General features: G+C 45.6%; 2 protein-coding genes across 6 annotated transcripts in view; one reads left to right on the forward strand and one right to left on the reverse strand.

The window, feature by feature from the left end:
• Positions 1 to 7,754, forward strand: part of ATP6V1C2 (ATPase H+ transporting V1 subunit C2) — a 25,317-nt gene extending 17,563 nt beyond the window's left edge. For 4 of the 5 annotated variants that reach the window (XM_075414840.1, XM_075414839.1, XM_075414841.1 and 1 more), the window contains 8 exons: positions 534 to 625; positions 2,906 to 3,004; positions 4,089 to 4,157; positions 5,075 to 5,167; positions 5,605 to 5,698; positions 6,008 to 6,105; positions 6,499 to 6,628; positions 7,445 to 7,754. In XM_075414840.1, the coding sequence (XP_075270955.1) occupies positions 534 to 625; positions 2,906 to 3,004; positions 4,089 to 4,157; positions 5,075 to 5,167; positions 5,605 to 5,698; positions 6,008 to 6,105; positions 6,499 to 6,628; positions 7,445 to 7,540 (771 nt within the window). In that variant the 3' untranslated portion in view covers positions 7,541 to 7,754. The remainder of the gene's footprint in view (positions 1 to 533; positions 626 to 2,905; positions 3,005 to 4,088; positions 4,158 to 5,074; positions 5,168 to 5,604; positions 5,699 to 6,007; positions 6,106 to 6,498; positions 6,629 to 7,444) is intronic. The other variant, XM_075414843.1, reaches the window with a different exon arrangement.
• On the reverse strand, positions 7,749 to 23,445 carry PDIA6 (protein disulfide isomerase family A member 6). Its single transcript, XM_075414838.1, has 13 exons — positions 23,372 to 23,445; positions 20,538 to 20,679; positions 19,306 to 19,363; positions 18,410 to 18,536; positions 17,828 to 17,934; positions 16,219 to 16,352; positions 15,698 to 15,812; positions 14,636 to 14,776; positions 13,390 to 13,474; positions 13,227 to 13,299; positions 11,984 to 12,142; positions 10,086 to 10,182; positions 7,749 to 9,355 (listed from the first exon to the last, which is right to left on the reverse strand). The coding sequence occupies exons 1-13, from the start codon at positions 23,403 to 23,405 to the stop codon at positions 9,287 to 9,289; spliced, it is 1,341 nt and encodes a 446-aa protein (XP_075270953.1). The 5' UTR covers positions 23,406 to 23,445; the 3' UTR covers positions 7,749 to 9,286.
• Between the last annotated feature and the right edge of the window lie 39 nt (positions 23,446 to 23,484).

Genomic DNA, 23,484 nt, shown 5'->3' on the forward strand with positions numbered 1-23,484 from the left:
CACTGAGGCGTTGATAGTATTTTAATTTCTTCTGTAATAGTAATGAATCATATACTTAAACCTATCCAATCTGTAAGTATGTGGCCCTTTATCAGATTTACTAGAGTACCTTGACGTGCTTTCTGCATTTTAATCCCCTTCGTTGTAATATTTTATTGTTTTTATATACAGCCATATTATTCTCCATTTTGGAGTTCTTTTGTGAAATTGTTGGCCTGACACGAAATCAAACGCGTTGCAGGCTGGATGAATTATTAACCCTGTCACTCCATTCAGGAAGGCCTCATGTTCAATATCGATGACAAATGGCACCATGACTGGCTCCTTAGGCACAGCTGTCACGCGGAGCGGCAGCGAACTGACTCCGGCTTTCTGCAGAGGCCTTTGCCGCAGGGCAGCTCTGACCCAGCTCCCTCTCGGCCGCAGCCGGGGCGCTTGTACCAGGGGCTGAGTCCAGGCACAGGGATAGCAGGAGGGGGGTGAGGACAGCACCTCAAGCACCGGGTTGACTTACTATTTTTACTTGGTTTTAGCAAGTGACTCAGATAGAAACAGACCTAAAGACCCGATCAGCTGCGTACAACAACATCAAAGGAAATTTGCAAAGCCTGGAGAAAAAAACGGTGTAAGTCTCGCACCCGCCTGTTCGCATCGGGAGCGCGCCGAGCTGAGGACAGTGCCTGCCCACACCCACTGCGGTGCCGTGGGCCGGGTGTGTCCCGCTGGGAACACATTTTTCTGGCTTCGGGGCATGCTGAGCATCTACAGACCCGGGCGAAGACGGGCGGGGGGGGGAAGCTGGTGAGATCAGTATGTCTTAAAATCAGCTCAGAGGAAGACTGCGGTTCCTAACAGGATTCTACTGGCAGCGTGAGCAGACAGTCTTGGCAACAGTCAAAACCAAATGCACTGCACTGTTCTATTGAGATTTCAGGGAGTCAGAAAATAGATCAGCTGGGTTAACTCGTAGATTCTTTTGCAAGGCAGAGCTGTTTGCTGTGTTCTGAACAGCATTTGCAGGGCTCCCGTAGGAAACAGCTCTGTCTAGCCTGTTCCTGCACCTCACCAGCATCCCACTTACATCTTTCTTTTCTTTGTGTCATTCTGTTGGTCCAGGTAATGCCCTGTCAAGGGCCTCCCAAATGTTCTCTCTCCTCTCTTCAACCGCTTATGGTCTTTACCTCTGTCAGTGCTGATACCTGGATTTTTTTTCCAGGGTATCACTGGGCAGATTAGTAAATTCCAGTAAGTAGTAAATTGAAAGTGACTTAGAGCATGGTGTGCAAGCCCTCGCCCAACACATGCTCGTATGTGCCACTCTCCTACTCAGGCCCCTTGCTCTGGGCACAGGACAGGTTGGTCCTCACCTTCCTAGCACTGCAGCCAGCCGGGGTGGCCACCTGCCTGGAAACCAGCCTTTAGCCAAGGCAGATTCTCACAGGGGCTCAAACCAAACCCCAGGGTGGCTGGAATTTGATTCTGAATGTGGAGCTAAAATGAGCATGCCTGGTATCAACTCCACAGAACCCAACCAGAAACCACAGAAAAAATACTTCCAGGTGGTGGTTCAGAATGAATTTGTCAAAAACACGCTGTCCCTCATGGAGATCTGCTCAGCATGGGGACTGCAGTGCCCACGAGGGTCAGCAGAGCCATATCACAGTCACATCTCACCCTCTCTTTGCTGAGGTCCTGTGTCCATGCCTCATCACTGCCAGCCAGCACCACTGGCCTGTGCTTCCAGCTTGGTGGAGACACATTTGTCCTGGGCTGCATGCATGTGGATAGTCATGGGTGGGAGGGAGGAGGGGACATTAGCTCCCATTTCCCTTTTCTTGGCACCATTCATATTCCCAGCCCGCTCCTGCAGCATCTCTCCAGCTTCCATGTCAGCTTTAAGCACCTGGAGAGAGGCAGAAGCTCTGTGTGGGGAATGTGAACAGTGCCAGGCCTCTGGCAAGGTGATGAGGGAGAAGGACGGAGACCTCGTGGTCCAGGCCTATCTTCCTTTCACCATCCCATTCACCTTTAACTGCTGGCATCTCTGGTGTCTACCAGTGCCAGCTAGCTTGGGTTGAACAAACAGCTAATAAGATGTTACTGGCCAGTTAATTAATGCTTAGACTGGCACAGCACACCTCAAACCAAAAACTACTGGTTTAGGTCCTTCTTCACTCCTGCCCAATGACAGAGAGCGCAGCAGCTCTCCTCCCGTACACACCTAGTGCCTAGCAGCCATGCCTGGCCAGCCCCAGCTGTCTGCGCTTCCTAGGTGTGCGTCAGCAGTGGGACTTAATGTGATCAAGTGGCCTTAGACTGCGAAGAGACCCCCTCCTGCAGACCCCACCTGCGCAGGAGACTGCTGCTCCCACTGCCCTGCAGCTGGGGGTAACGCTGTGTGCTTGTCCACGGCAGCCTGGGTATGCCAGCGTTGCTCTGATGGCTTAGGTCCATACTGATGTTGCTTGGTTCAACGGCAGCACGGTCGCACGGGCAGCTCACCCGGCAGCCTTGGGAAGGCAGGTGCCTCCTGCAACATGCAGCAGTGCCTGGGAGCGTGGTGGTAACTCCAGGTGTGCACTGCCCAAGCATCTACACCCTTACTGTAGAAACTACAGCAGCAGAACAGTGTAATTTCACATCAAGGGCACAAACTAGCCTAGTGCTAGTCACCAATATTCTGCCATCAGTATCAGTTGCTTTTTTATGCTTTTTATTTGCAGTAAAAATAACTAAATGGCCATTTTAGAAGCACCTCCTTTCTGGCCGCCTTCTACTCCGGTACACTGTTAGCAACCCTACACCCCCGTATACTATTAGCAACCATACCCACAGCACAATACCTCCAGTGTGCTGCTGCGGGGTTCCTGCTAATGTTATTTTTTCTTTGCCTTCTTCGCCGCAGGGGAAATCTGCTGACTCGAACGCTAGCAGACATTGTGCATAAAGAAGACTTTGTTCTGAATTCCGAGTATCTTATCACGCTGCTCGTCGTGGTGCCAAAGTAAGGCAATAGTGCGTGCGCGCGCGCGCGCTCGGGGTGGCATTGAGTTTCAGGCCCAAGCACCGGATCCAGGCGGTACTGGGTCAGGCTGGGGCAGCTCACCAGTGCCGCGGCTGGGGCTTCGCAAAGAGGGGAGAACAGCTGCTGCCAAGGGTGGTGCTGGCGCAAAGGATAGAGACAAAGACTGCTCTGAACTCGGAGCAGGACAGAATCGGGACGTAGGTTTTTAATGGCTACAGAGTGGGTTCTCTAACAGCCTTCTGGCAGGAATAGTAGTACGAGTTAAAAAAAAGAGAAAAACAGATTCTTACCGGAGCTTAGCCACTTTATAAAAGGAATTAGACCTGTCAAACTCAGAAGGCCTCTGCTGGCTGTGTATTCGTAAGTGCCTCCATGTAGATTGACTGCCATCACCGTCAGTTGTGAAGTTACGTGATGTCCTTCTCAGAAGCCTACACAAAACTTCTCCTCTCTGGATAGCCCTGTGCCAACACACACACACAGTACCATCACTTTTCTATCTGTGAAGGCCATGTTCCAAAATGCTATCCGAGGTAAATTTGTTGAGTTTATTATATGCACATTCCTTCAGATTTCCCCTGTAAACGAGACTTCTCGCTTTCCAAACTCTCACCATCCCTGGACCCCTTTCTCCCAGTGCTGGCCCTTGCCGTGTTCGCTGCGTGGCCCCGGATCAGCTCGGGACTGCACACCGCAGACGCACCGCACCTCCCGTGGATCGGGGCAGCTTGCGCAGGGGTCCTGGAGCACGGGACACGCGGTGGCAGCCTGGAAGTGCGTGCCAAAAGCCACCTTCTTCCCACCATCAGCTTCCTGCTCTGGGCCCTTCCTCATGCCAAGACCCAAAGTGAGGATTGAGGGTGCGGCGTTGAGGGAAGCATGTCCCTAGCCTGTGACTAGGAAAGGACAGGAGAGGCTTAATGTATCTTAATCACATAACCCAGCACGAAGAGCTCCAACCCTTCTACCCTAAGGCCTTAGCTTAATCAACTATATTTATCAACACGTTTGCTTGCTAGTATATAGTATTTATTTACTGTGCTTTGTTTTGTGTTGCTCAAAGGTCAAGCTACGTGCAGTGGCAGAAGACCTATGAATCCCTCTCTGATATGGTAGTGCCTCGCTCCACCAAGTAAGTGAAATTCCACATTAAGGTCCCTGTTTGTTTCAGAGATCCCTGCCGTATTTCAGCCCCTCAAATTGCTGGATTCTGGAACGAATCACTTGACTAACACATGGCTCCATGCTAACACACAGATTTGCCCAGTCTCATTCTCAGTTGAAATCAGAAATTACTCTGCTGAAGGGAAGTGCAGATGAAAGAAAAAAAAAATCATCACTGTTATTTTTACAAGTAGCTTGTTGTTCCCTTTTCCAGCAATCTAGTTCTTTCTACTTTCAACCAGGGCCTTTGCTTTCTGCGTAAAAACAGACCAACAATTTCTTACAGTAATCCAGGCATAATTTAGACACACGCTATCACATAGAACTTATGGAAACTACTTTTTACGAAGTGCAAACACTAGCTTTGCATCTTTAATTGCTTCCTGCTGTAGAATAGGATAATTCTGTGTACTGTCCTTTGCATTAGCAAATGCCATATTAATTTATCCTTTCACCTGGAGTAAAAAATCCTTCCTAGAAATTAAATGTTCCACTTCTCAGCTCACGCAGACCATGAGGTCCGATCCAGGGCACAAGAGGTGACAGCGCTAATGAAAGAAGCAGAAAGCACAGAGAAAGAAGAAAGCTGTGTGCTACTGCCTGTCTCAAACAGACAAGTGCTTGGGAAGTGGGGGAACGTTACCAGGAACACAGAAAAATCAGGCAGGCAGAATGTGTGTGTAATATGACGGACCTCATGAACTTAACTCGTGGGAGTTTTACATTGGAGACAGCATGGCCGGTGCTCCCTATGTCAGTCACAGCAGTTGTTGAAAAGCAAGGTGTTGTTCAGTATCATAAATGAAAAAAAGAACCTTACCTTTGGTGAAGGCGGCATGAGGGATTTGCCCTGTCCAGTCACAGCAGTGGATTTCCCTCCCACAGAATGATTGCTGAGGATGCAGAGGGAGGACTCTTCACTGTCACCTTGTTTAGAAAAGTGATGGAGGACTTCAAGGCTAAAGCCAGGGAGAACAGGTAAGGAGCACCGACTGCGAGGCAGGGCAGGCTAGCAAGCAGACGATGAGGACAAGGTGAGGCTGTTCTGTGTGCAGTACAGCTGAATCCACCACTGGTTTTTAGGACATCTTTACTGTTTGGGCTGCTGCTGGCCTTAAAGCCACTGAGAAGGCAGGGTGGGAAGGAGCTGTGGCAGCAGATACAGGGATCCTGCGTTTCAAGCACCAGACTACAGCTCCTGGAATTGTCCTCCTTGCTCTCGTGCTACTGACAGCAGGAAGCTTGCTTTCTGCGGGTGACTTCAATTCCCACCCTCCACATACTTTAACTGGTTAAATGGCTAGCAGCTTTGAAACATCCCATACCTGCTTCTCCAGAGGTAAAACGAATGAAAGAAATGAGTGTGCATATCGTTTGGACTACAGCTTATGAGAACAAGTGTCATTCAATTCTAGGTTCATGGTTCGAGAATTTTATTTTGATGAGAAGGAACTGAAATGTGAAAAGGAAGAGCTGATGAAACTAGCTTCTGATAAGAAACAACAATATGTAAGTAGCACATCAAGTTGATGGCCCAGTAGAATGACAGCCATTGTTACCAGCTTGCCTAAGCACCTCTCACTCAGAAATGGCTCTATGGTTCCAACAGACTCCTGCGAGCTCCATTTAGCCCAGAAGACTGAGGCATAAGATAGGTAACACAGTTTGCTGGAGGTCCTTTCAGTTTCTGATAAACCGGCAGCCACTAACAGACTGTCTGAGAATGATCTGAGCAACCTGTAGCGCCGCAGGGGTGTTGGCTACGGAGCCGCTCCACGCAGCGAGGGGATCACGGTGCTGTCGTGTCTGTTCTCCCAGGGCCCGTTACTGCGCTGGCTGAAAGTGAACTTCAGTGAAGCATTTGTGGCTTGGATTCACGTGAAAGCCTTGCGAGTTTTTGTTGAATCTGTCCTGAGGTAAGTGGGTTAACACGCAGTGCCGGCAGAATTCCTGTAGAATGCAAAACGTACAGCTCTCTTCCTGGGGCAGTTCCTTCCTGGGAGGGAACATCCCTCACACACCACGCTCCAGCAGCTCACGGGAGACAATGCAGATGACCATAAGAAGGTGACACACAAAGCTGATGAAAAACAGTTCTCTGGGGGCACTTACAGGGAAGCGGAAAACAGACAGACACTGTGTAGTTGAATTTTGGCTTCAAAAGGAGAACGCTTTCAGCTGAGGAGGCAGCACCCACCACCACGGTCGTGCACTGCAGCTCACCATCGGCCAGCGTGCCAGGAGAAGGGCAGGAGCGGGAAGGCGTGCCCCTTCCCAGCAGATGATCGCATGTGTTGGTGTGTTTCAAGGTACGGCCTCCCCGTGAATTTCCAAGCAATGCTGCTGCAGCCAAACAGGAGATCTGTGAAACGCCTGAGAGATGTCCTGAACGTGGTCTTCAAGCACCTGGATGAAGTTGCAGCAGCAAGTATAATGGATGTACGTATTTTGACTGTGACTGCACATGCTGTAGCTTGTCGCGGTGTAGCCAAATGAACGTTTCTACAGTCCAGGGGTCAGAGGAAGCAACTCCTCACACCCTGCAATGCTGGGATCCCCAGATGCAGCTCTAATCCCCGGGGGTTACAGTTTGGGTTAGGGTAACAGGTAGGTGCAGATTATGATGGAGATGTGTAGAGATTGCTTACATTTTCTGGTACAGCATCTGCTCTTTATAGCTACCAGACTGAAATAGCTCAATTACGTCAGTTCCTCTAGGTAAAAAACTTCAAGTCTTCTAAAAACATTCAGATCAAGACAGGCAAGAAAAATTAATTCAGAACTAAATGCTAGGACTGTGACACCCCCCGTCCCCTGTAAAAGGCTGTCACTGACTAAATACCCCAACCTAGGACTTCAGCAAGCAGCGGTACTTGCTTTCTCCCTCCCCATATCTCGAGTGCACAAACAATTTAGGATAAAACAATTAGGATAAACCAGTAGTGTTAAAACAGCCTAAAACCAGTAAGCATAAGATTCCCAGTGCATGAAAGGAGGAGAAAGAAATGAGTTGCTGTAGAGCTGCAGCACACAGAAGTGCTACAATACACATTCATAAACCTGCAACAACCAAGCGTGAATTCTGCATTAGGCAGCCTGAAAACAACAAGCAAACACCAGATTCTCCAGGGTGAATTTCCCATCTCAGGCACAGCAAGCACACAGCTGGAAGAGGAGCACAAAACCAATCCACTGTAGCTTGGACCTGGGCAAGTTTGTTTACTGGTACTAAGGTCATATTGTTTCCTTTTGCAGCCTGGCATGGACATCCCTGGCTTACAGCTGAGTAATCAAGAATACTATCCTTACGTCTACTTCAAGATTGACCTCAGTATTCTTGACTGCAGTTAAAAAAATTGCTCAAGCTTCATCTAATCGCTTTCAAGAACCTAATGTTATGTAGAATAATCTTTAGCTGCTGAAAGTAAAATTAAAATTCAGATGCTGTAGCAGGATAATCACATAAGATTTTCCCACCAGTTCCAGTAATTTTCACAGCAACTTCAACAAAGTATCTCTTGTTCATAGGCTTACAAAAACATATTTCAGAGGCAGGAGGTACTATGGTAGTATTTATTTTTTTTTTTAAGTTACAAAGATGGAATATCTATTGGACTTGAAATAAAACAACTTAAAAAGTGTGGTGGCTAATGGATCTACTAGGTGTGCACAGTCCTGTTTTTCTAACTAAAGCAAACTTAAAAAAAAACACACAGAAAAAGAAGAAAGCATCAGAGCAAAACCCAAAGTTTTTTTAAATCTAAATAAAGCTGAAGAAAGATCCTCAAAATTGCTGTGGAACTCAAGTGTAGTATGACTTCTAGTCCCAAGTTTAGTTTTTGCCCAGACATTTCAGCTGAAACAGTTCCATTAGATCTCATCTGCAGGGATGACTTAGAGCTGGAGCACATCTCCTGCCCCAAACCAGCAGCCAAGTTACCACTGGCTGCCAGTGGTTGTCATACTGCCTTTCACAGGGACAAGGCATGGGCCATCTCTTACAGACACCAGGTGACAGCGACCCATATTATTTCCTTGCAAGGAGAGGAAACTTTCAGTTCCTTCATTCCTTACTTACAAACAAGCTGATCACACGAGGGTCACTTCACTACACACCGATACATAAGACATGGAGAACAACAAAATATAATAGTATTTTTATTCAAAAAAAAGCAGCAGTAGCCATCCCTATTCCCAGTCCTGATTCCCCTTCCAAAGAAATAGCAATTTCAAATGGAAATAATGCCAGATGGGAAGCGAAGAAATGTTATCCAATTTGCTGGAGACAGCACCATGGAGTTTTTCTGTTAGCACCTGGAAATCCTCATGCCCTAAAATGGAGATCAGCTTCACTGCTAATTCTGGGGAAAAGGCCAACAGCACCCAGTGTCTGCCACTGCAGCAGCAACCCCACTCCCTCTGTTTTAATGATCTTCAAAGTCTGGCACAAAGAAAGAGAAAGCCCCTGAGAAGGAATAGGAAAAGGAAGACTAAAGAGCATTTAGACTAAAACTGTCCATCTAACCAGGCTCTAGGCCAAACTGCCAAGATGGTTCACAGCAAGGGGGTGGTTTAGGACTCCCCTCTACACCAGCCTCTCTATTCTACAGTTCATTTTTCAAGAGTCATCCAAAATGGGATAGCTTTTACCATGTGCACCTTTGTACTCCATACAAGACTAACACTGTGTGTCAAAAATATTGTTTTATTCTTTAGTTGGAACAGAAGCTGACCAGGTTCCACTGCCATGAAAAAAAAAAAAAAAAATCACATTTAAAATTGGTTACACTAACAGCCTCCAGTAACACTCAAAGAGCACACTATCCACAAAATAAAAACCAAGATGTTCCAAAGAAATATCCATGTTGTCCTCAAAATATTTGTTACACAGAATACAATCAAGTTTACTGGTTATGACAATTCATAGAATTTCTCCAATGTTTTCTTGAGATGCATACAGTTTGCTGCTGCAGTGCATCAAATAGCACAGTGTGTCACATGCTATTTCTCCATAAAAAGGCCACTGGAATATCCATCTGATTGTGAACCGGGTTGCAAACTGCTGCGCAAACTCTCCCAAGAAGTTTCCTGAAGATCTCACAGCTCATCTTTATCCCAGTCATCCAGATCCACATCACTGAGATCAATATCATCTTCAACCGGAAGCTGTGGAAAAGGGAAGGTTTTGAGCACGTGTGACTTTGAAAGATGCTCACTTCATCCTGAGAGTAAAGCTCCCACCTGTCATCTTTCATTCACAAGAATTCAAAGCACGTTAAGCACAGGACAAGTGATCAGAGCGTAGATGAGAAGGTTGTTTTCTACTAAAAAATATACTCCAGATAAAGGCAAAGACAGATAAACTATGTAACAAAACTACTACCATATTCTATGTCCTAATTCCATCTGAAGTAGATCAAAGGACTGTAGTAACTTGATTTTATACAGCAATGTTGAACCTTAAAAACATACTCAATCCCTGTGAACATACTCAATCACTGTCTTATTACACAGGCTTTACCTTACAAACTATCTGATATGAAGACTGATGGTAAGGTCAGCATATTGCAGAACCAAAGCCTCTACAAATGTTCAGGTCTTGAATGCATACACTACCACATCCCTTACTCAGCATGGGCAATAACACATTTCGGTCTCAAGGGATTCAGCTCTCAGATTACATCCTAACAGCTAGGCAGGAGAATCTGTCCATGATGTCAGATGATTAATCTGGTGTTTGGTCTGGTGGCAGGATTTAGATAATGGGAAATCAAACACAGCTTGCCACAATCTTTGAAGAACAAGGATTTTCACATTGCCAGTTCTTAGCCACTCTGTCCAGTCACTTCTGAACCTAGCAAATCATTAGCACTTCTAGAGATGGAGCACCTCTTACCTCACCATCTTTGCCATCCCAAGGTTCCACTGAATGAATTTTAGGGAAAGCTCCACCACCCACTGGTGCTGTAGAGCCACGACCAACAGAAAGTTCCCTGAGAAAAAAAAAAGTAGAAGTTATGCTTAAGAAATTTTTCCACTCTCCATCCACCTGGAACAGTGCCTGCTTCAGATAAAGGGAAGTTAGTTTTGAAATCTGCTTGCATCTCTTGAAGGAAATCTAAACTGTCTGGAAGCAAAAGCTTTTCGAATTGATTAGCAGGAAATGACAAAGAGCCCTTAAAGCAGCACTGCAAATTTACAGCTGGATCCAAAGAGACAAACTGTGTGAGCTACACTGTTTCGTATTTCAGCAGTGTCCCTTGTAACACTCATGAACAAATACAGCCCCTTTAACAGTGTGTGGTGTATCACTTGAGGCAACTCCAAGAGCAGCCCATAATTTCAGTTCTGGAAGGCAAATAAGATTGAATAAGCATTCCTCCCTAGGTGGAGTCTACCACTTTGATGCTTTTTATGCTCTTTTCAGTGCCAATATTCTTACTTTCGGTCAACACTGTTGAGACTGCCTATTAGATTACAAAAGCTGCACGCAGCAAGCTGAGTTAACAGCCAGCTACACCAGCTGTGACTGTACTGCTTTCTCTAGGCAGCACAGCTGAGCTGAAGTGTGAAGTAAGAGATTATTACAGCAAGTATTGCTCTGTAGTAAGACAATACCAAACTAATTATCTAATGCAATATAAGCTGTTAAGTTGGTTGTTATGCCCTGAAAGCACTATCCACCCTCACCAGGAGAGGCTTCACTCAGATCGATTTTATAGACTAAGAGCATTTGCCATGTCTGAGAAAGGCAGACATTTCTCTCACATGCATTAGCACAGACTGTCTGGTATTACTCTTCATGCATATGAATCCTAAATTTTACTCTGAGAACCTTCCCTTTTTGACATTAAGAAGTCTGATCACTTGCACAGGTAAGAGATTATAGCATTGCTCCCATTAATCCAGCTGAAACAGAATTCCATTAATGTGTTTCTTATGGCAAGCTGGGGAGAGACTTGTATTTCCTTTTGCAATTCTGACTGTCCTCTGCCATTCTCCAAGCCAGGACATGGAAAGAACACTGCTAATGTAAACTCTCAAAGGCTCTTTCACACCTTACAGCAGCTGGTATTTTACCCAGAGTTCCCACTTCACTTTGACCATGCTTAGTTAACAGTCTAAGTTTAGCTGCTCTGTTTCAGTGCTGCTGCCACCTTCTGTCCTCCCCCCCATTCCCCTTCCCCATTCAGTTCTTCTCAGCACCAGCTCTTGCGCAGCTACACAAAGAGACAGTTTCAGGGAACTTGAGCTGAGCAGAAAGCTACTGACTTTTTGGATGGACTGCTTCAGCTCCGCCAATTAGTTTATCACATGCTAGGGGAATGGGGAAGACAGGACTAGACCAAACCAGAAAGATGAACAGCAACATACACAACCTCAAGAACCTCAGCAGCATCCATTTAGATTCCCAAATCGGAAACTCTCCAATTACTAATCAGAATGCACTGTTTGAATTAAATAATATTGATTACCAAATTTCTTGGGTTACCAGGGAATCAGAATTTTTCAAGATCAAAGCCCACTTCTGTTTCCAAACTGTTTTCAAAAGTTGTGCTAAAAGTATCATTTAAGTCTAAGTGGCCAACTTCTTAGTTCTGTCCACCACAAAAAGGTAGAGACTGCTTTATTAGTTGCAATCCTCCCTGAAATCATTCCTTCACTCCAGTGAATGCTTGTCATCTTATTTCTCTTAACTGTGCAAGCCTCATCTGATCCAGGAGAGCCTGATTTTGGCCTATAGAGTCACAGCACCAGCTGCAGAAAGATTTAAGTCACTTAAAGATTCCATACCTGAGAAACTCATTAATCCCTTGCTCACTGAATGATCCTTTCAGAAGGGCAAATTTCATCTTCCGAGCATTAACAGCTGCCATTGCTGGATACCCAAAGCCTCCAATCCCCAAAGAGCTCTCAAGATCTGACTGAGCACCTGCTTCTGCCCACAGCCACCTTGAGGAAAAGACAAAATATAAAATGAACAACTCGGGCACTACAACTGTTTAGAAGTCACACATATCTTGCAATGTTGAAGCTGGGCTCTGAATTGCCCCTGACAGTGTCAATTGATCCCACTGTTACCGAAGTCAGCAGGGTTCTGATCTTCAACCACGTAACAGAAGAAACAGCACCTCAAGGGCACCTCTAGGCCAGCCCCACACTCACAGCCATTGAAGGCTGGATCAGCAGAAAAATCACGGCAGACAGTCCAGGAAAAGAGCTAGGTTGCCAGTCTGAACAAATTGCTACACTTTAGCCTATATTAAGCAAGGTTTAAAACGGCTCAGGTCACAGATCTAAACTTGACAAAGTACTGCCCAATTCCCACTGTAGAGATTTCTAGCCAAAGACTGCAAGACCAGTACTTCACTCAGTATTGGTTCCTCACTGGTCAGGTCTCAGTTCCTCTAATGCTTAGTAAGTCCCCTCAGGAACCTCTGGAATAAGCCAATCTCAGCATTTTCACCGAGGCTTTCACGCCATTTTGTCCCCTTTTCACAGCAGTCAGTGAATGTGTCAGAACAACTTTCACTTCCCAGACAGCTCCCAGAGATCCTAATCTCTGCTTGAAAGGAAGAGAAGGAAAAAAGGCAAAGCCTGCTGGCCTGCTTCTTTGATAGCATGAAACCTGTTAATAACTGCAGTTTGTTTTGGGTTTTTTTTTGAGAATTCAGCAGTCATACTGGCAGACTCACCTATCAGCAAAAGACTCCAAAAGAAACTGGATAAATACTGTCCTAAAATATTTTAGCATTCAGGACAAGAGTAAAAGATGCTTAATCTGATCTCATCGATGCTTAGATATCACTTGTAAATGCAGGATTTGAGAGGTGGATGAGAAGAAAAAAAATCGGCAATTTATTCTAAAGCCACAGCATTCCCCCCCCCAGTACAGTTAGTGAAATACCAAGATTTACTATCCCTAACAAGGAACAACTCTTATCTGCAAATAAATCACTGTCATACAAGTTCTATCCTGTTACTTCTAAAAATGCTCACATCTTCTCCAAGAAGACAAGTCTGCAATGACACTTACCCCCACATTTTCTTTTTGTATTTTTCAGCCATTTTTAACATGACATCCAGGTAAGAATTCCTCCCTGAAGCTCCTGTTAAGACAGAATTGGACAAGTTGAAAAACACAACTACGTGCTTTAAGTGACAAATTCATACAGAAGTCTGCTTGCTTGTATGTCTACCTGTGTCAAGAATATGAGGCAGGACAGAAATGATGCAGAGCTGATGAGCATCACAGATACTCTTCAGAACATCTTCATTAATTATCTAGAAGAAAGTGGCAGAGAGTCAATGAGAGTAAGACTTGGTTACCCAGCTCTGACTGCACTTCCCTCCAACCGCGTATCAACTCCATCCCACAAGGTAGTAACCACTGAAACCACTTGACGCAAAAGCTTACAGGCCTCTCCTACTTCACTGGTCCCCCAACAGAAGACTAACTGCAGAGTTCACAAATTCTTCTGTTGAGAGGTGCAGCAACAGGAGAGTAAGTAGTACCAAATAAGGCTTACAGAGAGCCCAGTAAGATGTCACTTCTTGCTTAAAATCACTGTCCTTGGACCAGGGCTGGACACAGCACACCCACACCTACGCATATGCCTGCAGGTGTCATTCATGGCACTGCTGGCACAGGGAGAGCCAGCAGGGTGCAGCATTCGCTGAAGGTGAGGACATTTAATTGACATTAACAAAGCAATACCGTTTTGCATGGTATACCTTAAAAAGGAATCAAACCATTTCTCTACATCTGTTGTCTCCAAACTTTGTGCACCACTACCAGTAAAAAATATCTACGCACACAGCCCCAATATATAGATACGTATCAATTATATGCATGTACTGCTGTACTAACATTATGTACATTATAAAGTATACAGAAAATACGCATTTTAAAAGAATGACAAAGATGAAAAAAAACATTTCCGATTTATTAATGGTACAATTTTTTTTTCTTCCTGCACCCCAATGGATTGTCTTGCATACACCCCACTTTGGAGACAACTGATCACTGTTTCAAATCTACCAACATCACAGTCACCACGCAGAGGTTGGAGTTTTTTGGACAAGCCTCATGCAGCTCCTAATGACAGCTTACAAATGACAAAACCCTGCCCTTTTGTAAGAAAAAAGATGGGGCACAGAACCCACTCTTTTCACTCCTTCCTCAAGAGAGCATTCAGACACCGTGGTACCATCCTGTCAGCGCCTTCACTGTATCAATTCTGACAACCTTTCAGTCAACTAAAAATTCACAGTAAAAATTAAACAGAGATGAATGATCAGATTTATCATCCTTGACTTTCTGCTGCAAAACAGTGTGCAAGCAGCACAGTTAGGCTGTAACTTATTTACAGTTAATATAGCCCTGTAAAAACTGCTGCAAAGCCTGTGATGGAAAAGCAATTTGAGAAAATGATGTAGAGGTACCTCCAGGAGCTCAGGTGGTGGTGCATTATCAGAAAACAGATCCAGTGCACGAGCAATGATATCAGATCTAGTTCTGCCACCATCATAATCAACAGGGTCCTCTCCTTTCTGGAAGATTTTAATGGTGGGAAATCCACGAATCTGCAAGACAAGTTTAAGCCATCAGCTCAAGTGACTCTGCATATTTATGGTGGAAGTTATCTGCTACGCCAATGTGTTCTAGATTAAGAGAAAAGGAAGAGATTTAACATCTACATGAATCAAGTCTCACAGCACGTTATGGCTAAATTTAGAGAATTTTGTACCTTCCTATCTGTGCAACAATTCAAAACAAGGTTAACATACACTGAAACACTTTTCAGGTTTGAGGCCTGACAAATCAGCCACGGTTTCATCTTGGTTTAGATGCACCAAGCACTGCAGGTTTAAGTACCAGCAGGACTATCTTAACTCTTCGTATTTCTTAGACATTAGTTTCCCTGATTTGTCTGTGGGGAGACACCACTGTGCCCATATGGCAACAAGCGGACCTTAAGCTCTCACTGCCACACTTCCAGTAGAACTTGTTCAGTGTTCCTACTGACTGCTGCCACGTGCACTCACAAGGAAACTAAGCAGGGCACCATAAGCTCCCTGTACTGTATTAAAAAAAATTACAGAATATCAGTTCACTTTGGGCCCACAGCATAGCTAATCTGGGCAGCTAATATTGTCAGAGTGATCCCTGAGAACTGACTCCAAAATGTACAGGCACATGCGTGGGTTCTGGAGACATCCAGTCAGCATACAAACAGTCTGAAAGGAGTGACCTGTCTTATGCAAATAAACAGCCTTTTTCATCAGCAACATCCAGATTTATTCCGTTCCTCTCACTTTATTTATATTGTTACTGACACTCAGGAATGAGTTATTTGTGGAAAAATGGTATGTGTCATTTAATGTTATTTTCAGCACAAAACATTGAAGTGGTACCAGATTAAGGGACAGTTTAGTAAGCATTAAACGAAAATACGACGTACTAGAGATGGAGAGGAAATTGTAACTGCTGCAGAGCACACTCACCCCATATCGGCCTGCCAGCATCTGATTGACTGTTGCATCTACTGCAGCCAGCTTTACTTTTCCCTTTGTTTGTTCCTTCACCTCGGTGGCAGCGGCTGCCCATTCTGGCTCCAGGCTGAAAGACAAAGATTATGCTCTAAACTCTCTTAGAGCTAACAAAAGTAGACAACATTCCAACATTATGTAGCATAGTCCACTCAGGGAAAAAATAAGTCTCTGCAGAGAATGACAGCTAGGAGGGTTACTCCAAATGAGACTGAAGTCCTGCATCTAAAGGAATGAAAAGGTCAGCATAACTTCTGGATCTTTTTTCCACTGGAATTCTACTGCTGAGGAACAGTGCAGCTAGAGAAGCACCACAGTGCTCTGAGCAGAAGCAGCCACACATTTTTGTAAAAAACACCTTACAGAGCCCCCCACTTCTGATACACCAGCAATGCAAGGTCTCTTAGGGGATTAAGGGTATCGCACAAAAATGAACGCTAATGGGAAATGAATTGTCAAAGAAAAGCCTCATTTACTTTTTGCAGTGCCCACACCATGGGGCATAAAACTCCACCATCCACACATCGTCACTATTTATGACGTTCTTATCAAAGCTGTCATCAGTCAGCTCAATCACATCCTTCTTATCTCCGCCTCCGCTCTCTCGGCTCTGTAAGAAACAAACAGACTCTCGCATAAGAAGCAACCAAAACTGGTTTCCTGCACAAGCGATCTCCTGTGTGTCATGTCATACCAAATGCTCTTAATTTGAACAAGATACAAAACAGGCAGTGTTAGGTCATACAACTTCCCATTTTAGAACTGACAATACACACACAGCCTACTCCCACAGCACTTTCAAGAAACAGCAAGTGAACCTTCTCTTAAAAAAAAAAAAAAAAGAGAGAAATTAGGTCAAACTGACTAACAAGAAGATGTGGGAACACTTCCCCAGTTCTTCATGCTCTGATCTGTCCAAGAACAAAGCACTCTCCAACTCTCCCACCCCACTCTGCCCTGGTTTCCAGGCAGAACACACATGTGCAACTGCAGTACACATTATAGAGTACAGTCCACCCGGGTCTTCTATCTGGCCAACCTGAGGATGTTGGACTGTACTTGTTCCACAATTTAGAAACAGTAGTAGGAGCCAGAAGCTTTTCAACTTACCTTCAGGGAGAAACAGAAACCCAGCAAGCCAACTCAGAAGAACACAACCAAATTAAAAGAAACTTACCCATCTAGCTCAGACTAGGACCAAGCAAATGATACCTCAACTAGTTGGGGAATGTGACTAACAAGGACCTAAAAATTCAAAGGGAGATGCAAAGCCTTGCACCTGGGGAAGAATAACCTAATGCACCAGTACATGCTGGGGACTCACCAGTTGGAAGCAGCTTTTCAGAGGGATCTGGGAGTCCTAATGCAGAGCAAGCTGATCATGAACTAGCAATGCACCCCTGTGGCAAAGGCATCCAACAGCCTCCTGAGCTGCTTCAGGTAGAGTTGCCAGGTGGTCTGGGGAGGTGATCCTTCCCTCTGCTCAGCACTGTGTGAAACATCTGGAGTGCTGGGTCTAGTTCTGGGCTCCCCAGCAGAAGAGGCATACATGCACTGGAGCAAGTCCAGTCAAGGGTCAAAGCTGATTAAGGGCTTTGAGCATCTGACATACAATGAGAGGTTGAGAATGCTGGGATTGCTCAGTTGGAAAGCGAGAAAGCTCAGCGTTGATCCTACCCACGTATATAAACACCCGAGTGGAGGGGAGTAAAGAAAACAAAGGCAGACTCTTCTCTGCAATGCCCAGTGACAGGGCAAAAAGTAAGGGCATAAGTTGCAATACAAGAATTTCATTTAAACATAAGGGAAAGCTACTGTGAGGGTTGTCAAACACTGGAACACGTTGCCCAAAGAGTGCAGTCTGTGCGGAGTCTCAGTCCTTGGAGATACTCGCAACTTGACAGGACACAGCCCTGAGCAACCTGCTCTAGTCGCCCTTGCACTGCGCAGGGGGCTAGACTACGCGACCTTCAGAGGTCCCTTCCAACTTCAACCATTCTGTGAACAGAGTCAGGAGCACAAGCTCTGATTTTCTGTACAGTACTGCCTCCAGTTGAAAACAAACCCACACATTCCCTCAAATACCTGTTTCCCAGAACTATATCCTCCACTTCTGCCACTAAGACGGTCTTTCACCAGTGACCGAAGAGCACTTAGAGCAGCATCGACAATGGCATCACTTGTCCTGCCACCTGCAATGCAGTAAAATGAGCGATTAAAGCACCAAAAAGCCAGTTTAAGGCAGGCCACTGACTTAATTACAAATTTAATACTCCCTCACTCCAAGGATTCTTCCAGAAAAGACTGGGCTATGAGTGATATGGTACTGGTGGTGGGACATCAATGACTTAAACACAAGTAGCAGGATTGACTTCACTTTTTTAACTACACCTTACCTGATTGGGGGTGACTCTGGCAAGCTCCCAGTAAACAAGAAGAAAGGAATGACTCTTTGGAACTGCCTGTCAACCTCCACCAACTATAAACTGCAGGTGAGACTGTTAGCCCACACAAGGACAATCCGGTCAAACAAGTCCCACCCATCTGTCTGACTATAAGCACCAGATGGGAAGAAAACACCACACAAGACAGAATTAACAGCTACCATAATTTCTGTATTGAGGCAAGTTTTTAGACATGCAACACGTGAAAGAACATCACATTTACCCTGATAGTCCTCTGCTTTGTTTTTGTTGGCTCCAAATATCTTGATAGTTGGAAACCCTCTGACTCCATACTGTCCACCCAAGGACTGATGCTTATCTGCATCTACTGCACCTACTTTCACTACACCCTGTGGAAATACAAACAAAAACTAAGACAAGACTTCTACATTGACATAACACATTTTATACTTTATGCATGCTGGAGAGAGAGTTATTAGGAGGGTAAGAAAACACTCGCTAGAAGAGAGGTGTTACACCCTCAAAAGCATTAAACTACAGAAGATCATATATGCCCATTTCTGTCTTCATCCTGACAAACTAAATTTTAAATTGTTTGGGGGTTTTTTTGGTTGTTGTTTTTTTTTGTTTTTTGTTTTTTTTTTTTTTTTTTTTTTTTTTTAAGAGGAGGAATATATTTTACCTAGGCAAGAGTTCGGCAAATCACTATGTGACCAAGTTCTCTGTAATTAAGAAATACTCATCACCAACAGCTTACAAAGCTGCTTTCACATATTCAGTTCATGCTGTTCCTGTACTTCAGAGGCAGGTGACAGGACAGTGAGAAAGAAAAGAGAAACATGCTATTTTGGGAGATGGCTGGATTCTAATGTCTTCTTGTGCTGTTAAAAGGAGCCCTGGAAAACAGTAACAGGAATTCACAGGGACAGAATTGAGTTACTTCCAACTCAATGGCTTCTTTAAAGAAAAAAACCAAAACAAAACACAGAAATCCTGATTTTTTAAGTGCCTCTGACTGGCCACTTCTCCGGCTGGACAAGTGTGATTAAAGTGGTATGGTTCTGGGGACTAACCCAACTCCATGTTCCCGGCCAGATTACAAATGGCCAAACCCCGCTCAATTCACTGCCACAAGCACATTTGAAAGATTAAACTTACTTTTAATGCTGTTGCTGCTTTCTTCCACTCAGGGGTTAGTCTTTGACAATGACCACACCTTTTAGAAAAAAAACAACAAATCATAATTGTCATTTAGATCTGACAACTATTTCACACAGCACAGAGTGGCCTTGCTGGGTTTGCAATTACAGGACAGCCGCTTGCAGCGAACTGTGTGAGACTTAAGGTCTACTCATGAAGATGGGAAGCAGCTATGCCACAACATCATCTCACACTTCTGAAGAAAAAACTCCATACGTATTACATAAGTGCATACGTACATACATGCACACATCTCAAAAGTTACCTGGGTTTCCTAACAGAGGCAAACATAAGCACCAAAATTCAGATCTGCACACTAGTGCACTTGCTGCAAGCTAAAATGGACCTATCGTGAGGCTCAAAAGTTATTCTAGAGTTAACTTCTTAGCTAGCAAGAATTTGTGGTGTCTGGAGGAAAAGACCAGCAGCTGACTGGCAACTAGTATATACTCACAGCATCACAAGTCGGTAGGGAAAGAGGAGCTGCCCATTTCCTTATACCTGTTCTACACTTTATTGTCATTGTTCAATAAAGCTTCCTGTTGCCCGTAAAGCTGCAACACCACTAAAAGAGGCACAGCAAGCTTTCCCCTAAAACTCTCACTCCAGACAGTCAGGCTGTTGCAGTGAAAGGCCCCTTTCTCCAGAAGATGGAGCTTTGGGCAGCAACAGCACAGAGGATTTGCGCAAAGCTGGAAAACACATCTTCAGAATTTACATGGAGGAGACTCCATGCTCTGGACATGAGCAGGGTGAGAGACAGAGGTGCTAAACCAAGATGCAAGCAGCCAGTATTTTTCAATGGAAATTTTAAGTGTGAATTCAGATCTATGCTTTCACATGAGAATCAGATTCAGAAAGACAGAAGTGAGGGGCATTCCCACTTACCTATTATCTCTTTGATTGGTCATTTTTAATACTAACTTCAGCAGAAAAAGTGAAGCAGTGAAATGGCATATAGGGTTTTGTTATTAGACCCTATTTGCTGACTAAAAACCAATTCCTGCCTTTCTGCCTTGTGAGGACATTGAAAATAGGAATCAAAACTACAGTTATTTTACTCGTAATGAGGCCATCACACAGATAACTGTACTGCCAACAACTGAATGAAGCCCTGGACTGCTCAGCAGCAGATTCCTGTGCTGCTCCTCCATGATAAGAGCAAGCAACTATGCAGCTGTAATTCGTACCATGGGGCGTAGAACTCCACGAGCCACAGGCTCTCACTCTGAATGACTTCCTTGTTGAAGTTAGTTGGTGTTAGCTCTATCACATCATCACTGGCCGAATATAAACCGTTAACTGCCAGGAATAACGTACAGCTCACTGTGCCTAGAACAAAAAGCAAAGCAATCAGCATTCCTGCAGAACATTCATGATTCTCCTGTTGCCATGGCTAAAATATCTCACGATCCCCTACAAATTGGGGGGGGGGGGGGGGGGGGAGGAAAAGGGTTTCCAGTTTGACCAGAAAAAAAAAAGGTAGTTCAGGCAAGATACATGCTTGCCCTCCACACTTAAATGATTATTCCACAGGATCATGTAATACATTCTCTGTGCCTAAAGCTAGCTGGAGTTATGCCACTCCCACTACGGCTCTCCAGAGAGCATTTTGTCAAAGCTGCAACCCTAACTGCTAATGGTACCAGACCTGCAGAACTTCCGCAGCGATCCCCACGATCAGCTATGTTTTCTTTCAGTTCTTTCTCACAGAAACTTCTAAGCCAACTGCCCACACCTCTTGCACAGCAGGCACTCAAACACATCTTTCATAGGATCACATAACGCAGGACTGTGCCAACTAGTCTTAATACAGTTACACTGATCTTAGGACCAGCACTTGATGCACTGGTAGTGTAAGGAGCTCCTTCATTCTTGCTCATGAGAATCTTAGTCTACCACTGATTTATCTCTCTAGAAACAGACTGGAGAACAGCAGCTAAATCTCTCTGGTTAACAACTCAAGCACTCAGAATGCTGGGAAAAAAACCCAAATACTAAAAGGTACAAGAAAATTTCTTTCTCTTAAGAAAGACTTCATATTTCTGGTCACTTCTGGATCTTATTGTTGCTTGAGACTCTGCACATAAAACTTTGTAATCCTTGCTTCTAGCTAGTCAGAGAGATTGAGATGACTTGATGAAAGATGACAAGCATCTCTAACTAAATCCGCATAGCAGAAGACTTTTCTTAATCCACCAAAGACTGAGGGGGGAGTAAGAGCTCAGACACGTAAGTCAGAACTAGGCAAAAAAATAGTTAGCTTTGCTGCACGTGGTTAACAACTTGCACAGGAAGCTGCACTTTCTCTCTCAAGACTGAACATGAGAGGAAGATACAGTTCAATGATGCAGAAACTCTACAGCACATGGTACACAGACTGCACGGCATCACCTACACTTTATCAGTCCCGCTCCAGAAAAGCCAGTTTCTTTACACCTATTTTGCATGTGAGAGAAGCCGACAGAAATAACATCTCCCAGCTTACTGAACCAGAGATGAGGACTGAATTGCCACACTGCAACCCAGCGCCTTATTTGTCGCACCACTACCCCTGCCAACTGCTTCTTCTAGCCCCAGAACCCAACCCTTTTCTTTGGGGTGATCCTAGTTGGTTTCCACCACCAGATTTACACCTTAGATTGGCTCTCTCCCTCCAGTATGCCCCCACACAAACAGCCCTTAATCAGCACTGATCAACTGACTTCCAAGGCAATCTGTGGCTGTCACAGCTGCCACTGGGGTAAAGTAAGAAAACAAGGATGGAAAAAGCTACTTCAATGTTACAGTCACTTTCAAGAGAAAAACCTTTCTCTAGACAGAATGAGACCATTTAATTGAAACCAGCATATTCTGGCATCGCCTAAAGAGACCTCTGGCAGAGCACATACAGAAGCTGAACACAGTTCACTCAGCCATTTCTGTCACTTCCAATAGAGAAGTCCTAGTTTATGCAAAAACACCTGCTAAAGAGAACTTCCAAAAGAAAGCACATGGTGGAACTCACCTAGTCATGTACCACTGCATTACTTTTTTTTTTTAAACTATTACTCATGAACCGATGGCATAATTTTCCTTTTTACAGTGAAGCATTCAAAGTTTAATTCATCTTTAACAAACAGAAAGCATCTGAGCCAGGAAAACGCAAATCTGTCCTTCGTACTAAGGCAAAAAAGAGAAAATCTCAGATAATCTGATTTTCAAAAGTTATCTAATGTACATGAATTACATAGACAGAAGCATTGTTAAACCAACTAGGGCAACTCCCTGCTGGCATTACTAGTCTCGATCGAAAAGCCAAGCTGTGACTCTGAAGATCTGTGAAAACAAAAAAAGCTTTTGCTACGGGACGACGACGATTCTGTGACCGTCCTCCTTCAACCACTCGTCCCCTCCGCAGCAGGGCTCGGCTGCCGAAGCCCCCGCACCCTCTTCCCCCCTCCCCGGGCCCAGCGCGGCGCTACCGGCGCCGCCGGTGCCTCCGTAACGGGGCCCGAGCGGCACTGCCGAGCCCTTCGCAGCCCCGTCCAGCGTCGAGCAGCGGGGCAGGGGCCGCACAGCTCCCCACGAACGCCTGCCTTTGTCCCCAGCCGTTACCGTTACCGCCCTCACGCGCCAGCTCCCAGCTCAGGGCAGCCAGGCCGGCGAAACGCCGCCGCTGACGGGGAGCCTAAGCGGGTTTTCAATCCGGGTGAGAGAGAGGCACGGTTTTGTTTTTTTTCTTGGTGAGATCTTTAAGCTGCCCACCCGCGGTCCGGTACCCCCCCCAAGGCTAGCGCTGCCCCCCCCCCCCCCCCGCCAGCCACCCCGGCGAGCGGCCCGCACGGCCTAGAGCCCTCGCTCCTCCCCGAGAAGGAGACGGGCGCACGGCGGCTCCGAGCCCGTCCCCAGCGCCCAGCTCCCTCCCGCCGCGACCGGCCCACACCTCCGGCACGGCCCGGGAAGCCGGGTGCGGAGGGGGAAGCCGCCTCCCGCCGCCTCCCCGCGCCCCCTCAGCGGCCCCGCCGCCGCGCGCGGCTCCTACCCCACCACAGCCGGCCCGCGGCACACGCCCCCATGGCTGCCCCGCGCTCTCCTCCTCCGCCGCCGCCGCCGCTAGCGCCTGCCCGCCCCGCCCACGCGCCGCGCGTACCCCGC

Source organism: Opisthocomus hoazin, chromosome 2, assembly GCF_030867145.1.
Source record: "Opisthocomus hoazin isolate bOpiHoa1 chromosome 2, bOpiHoa1.hap1, whole genome shotgun sequence".
Taxonomy (NCBI): domain Eukaryota; kingdom Metazoa; phylum Chordata; class Aves; order Opisthocomiformes; family Opisthocomidae; genus Opisthocomus; species Opisthocomus hoazin.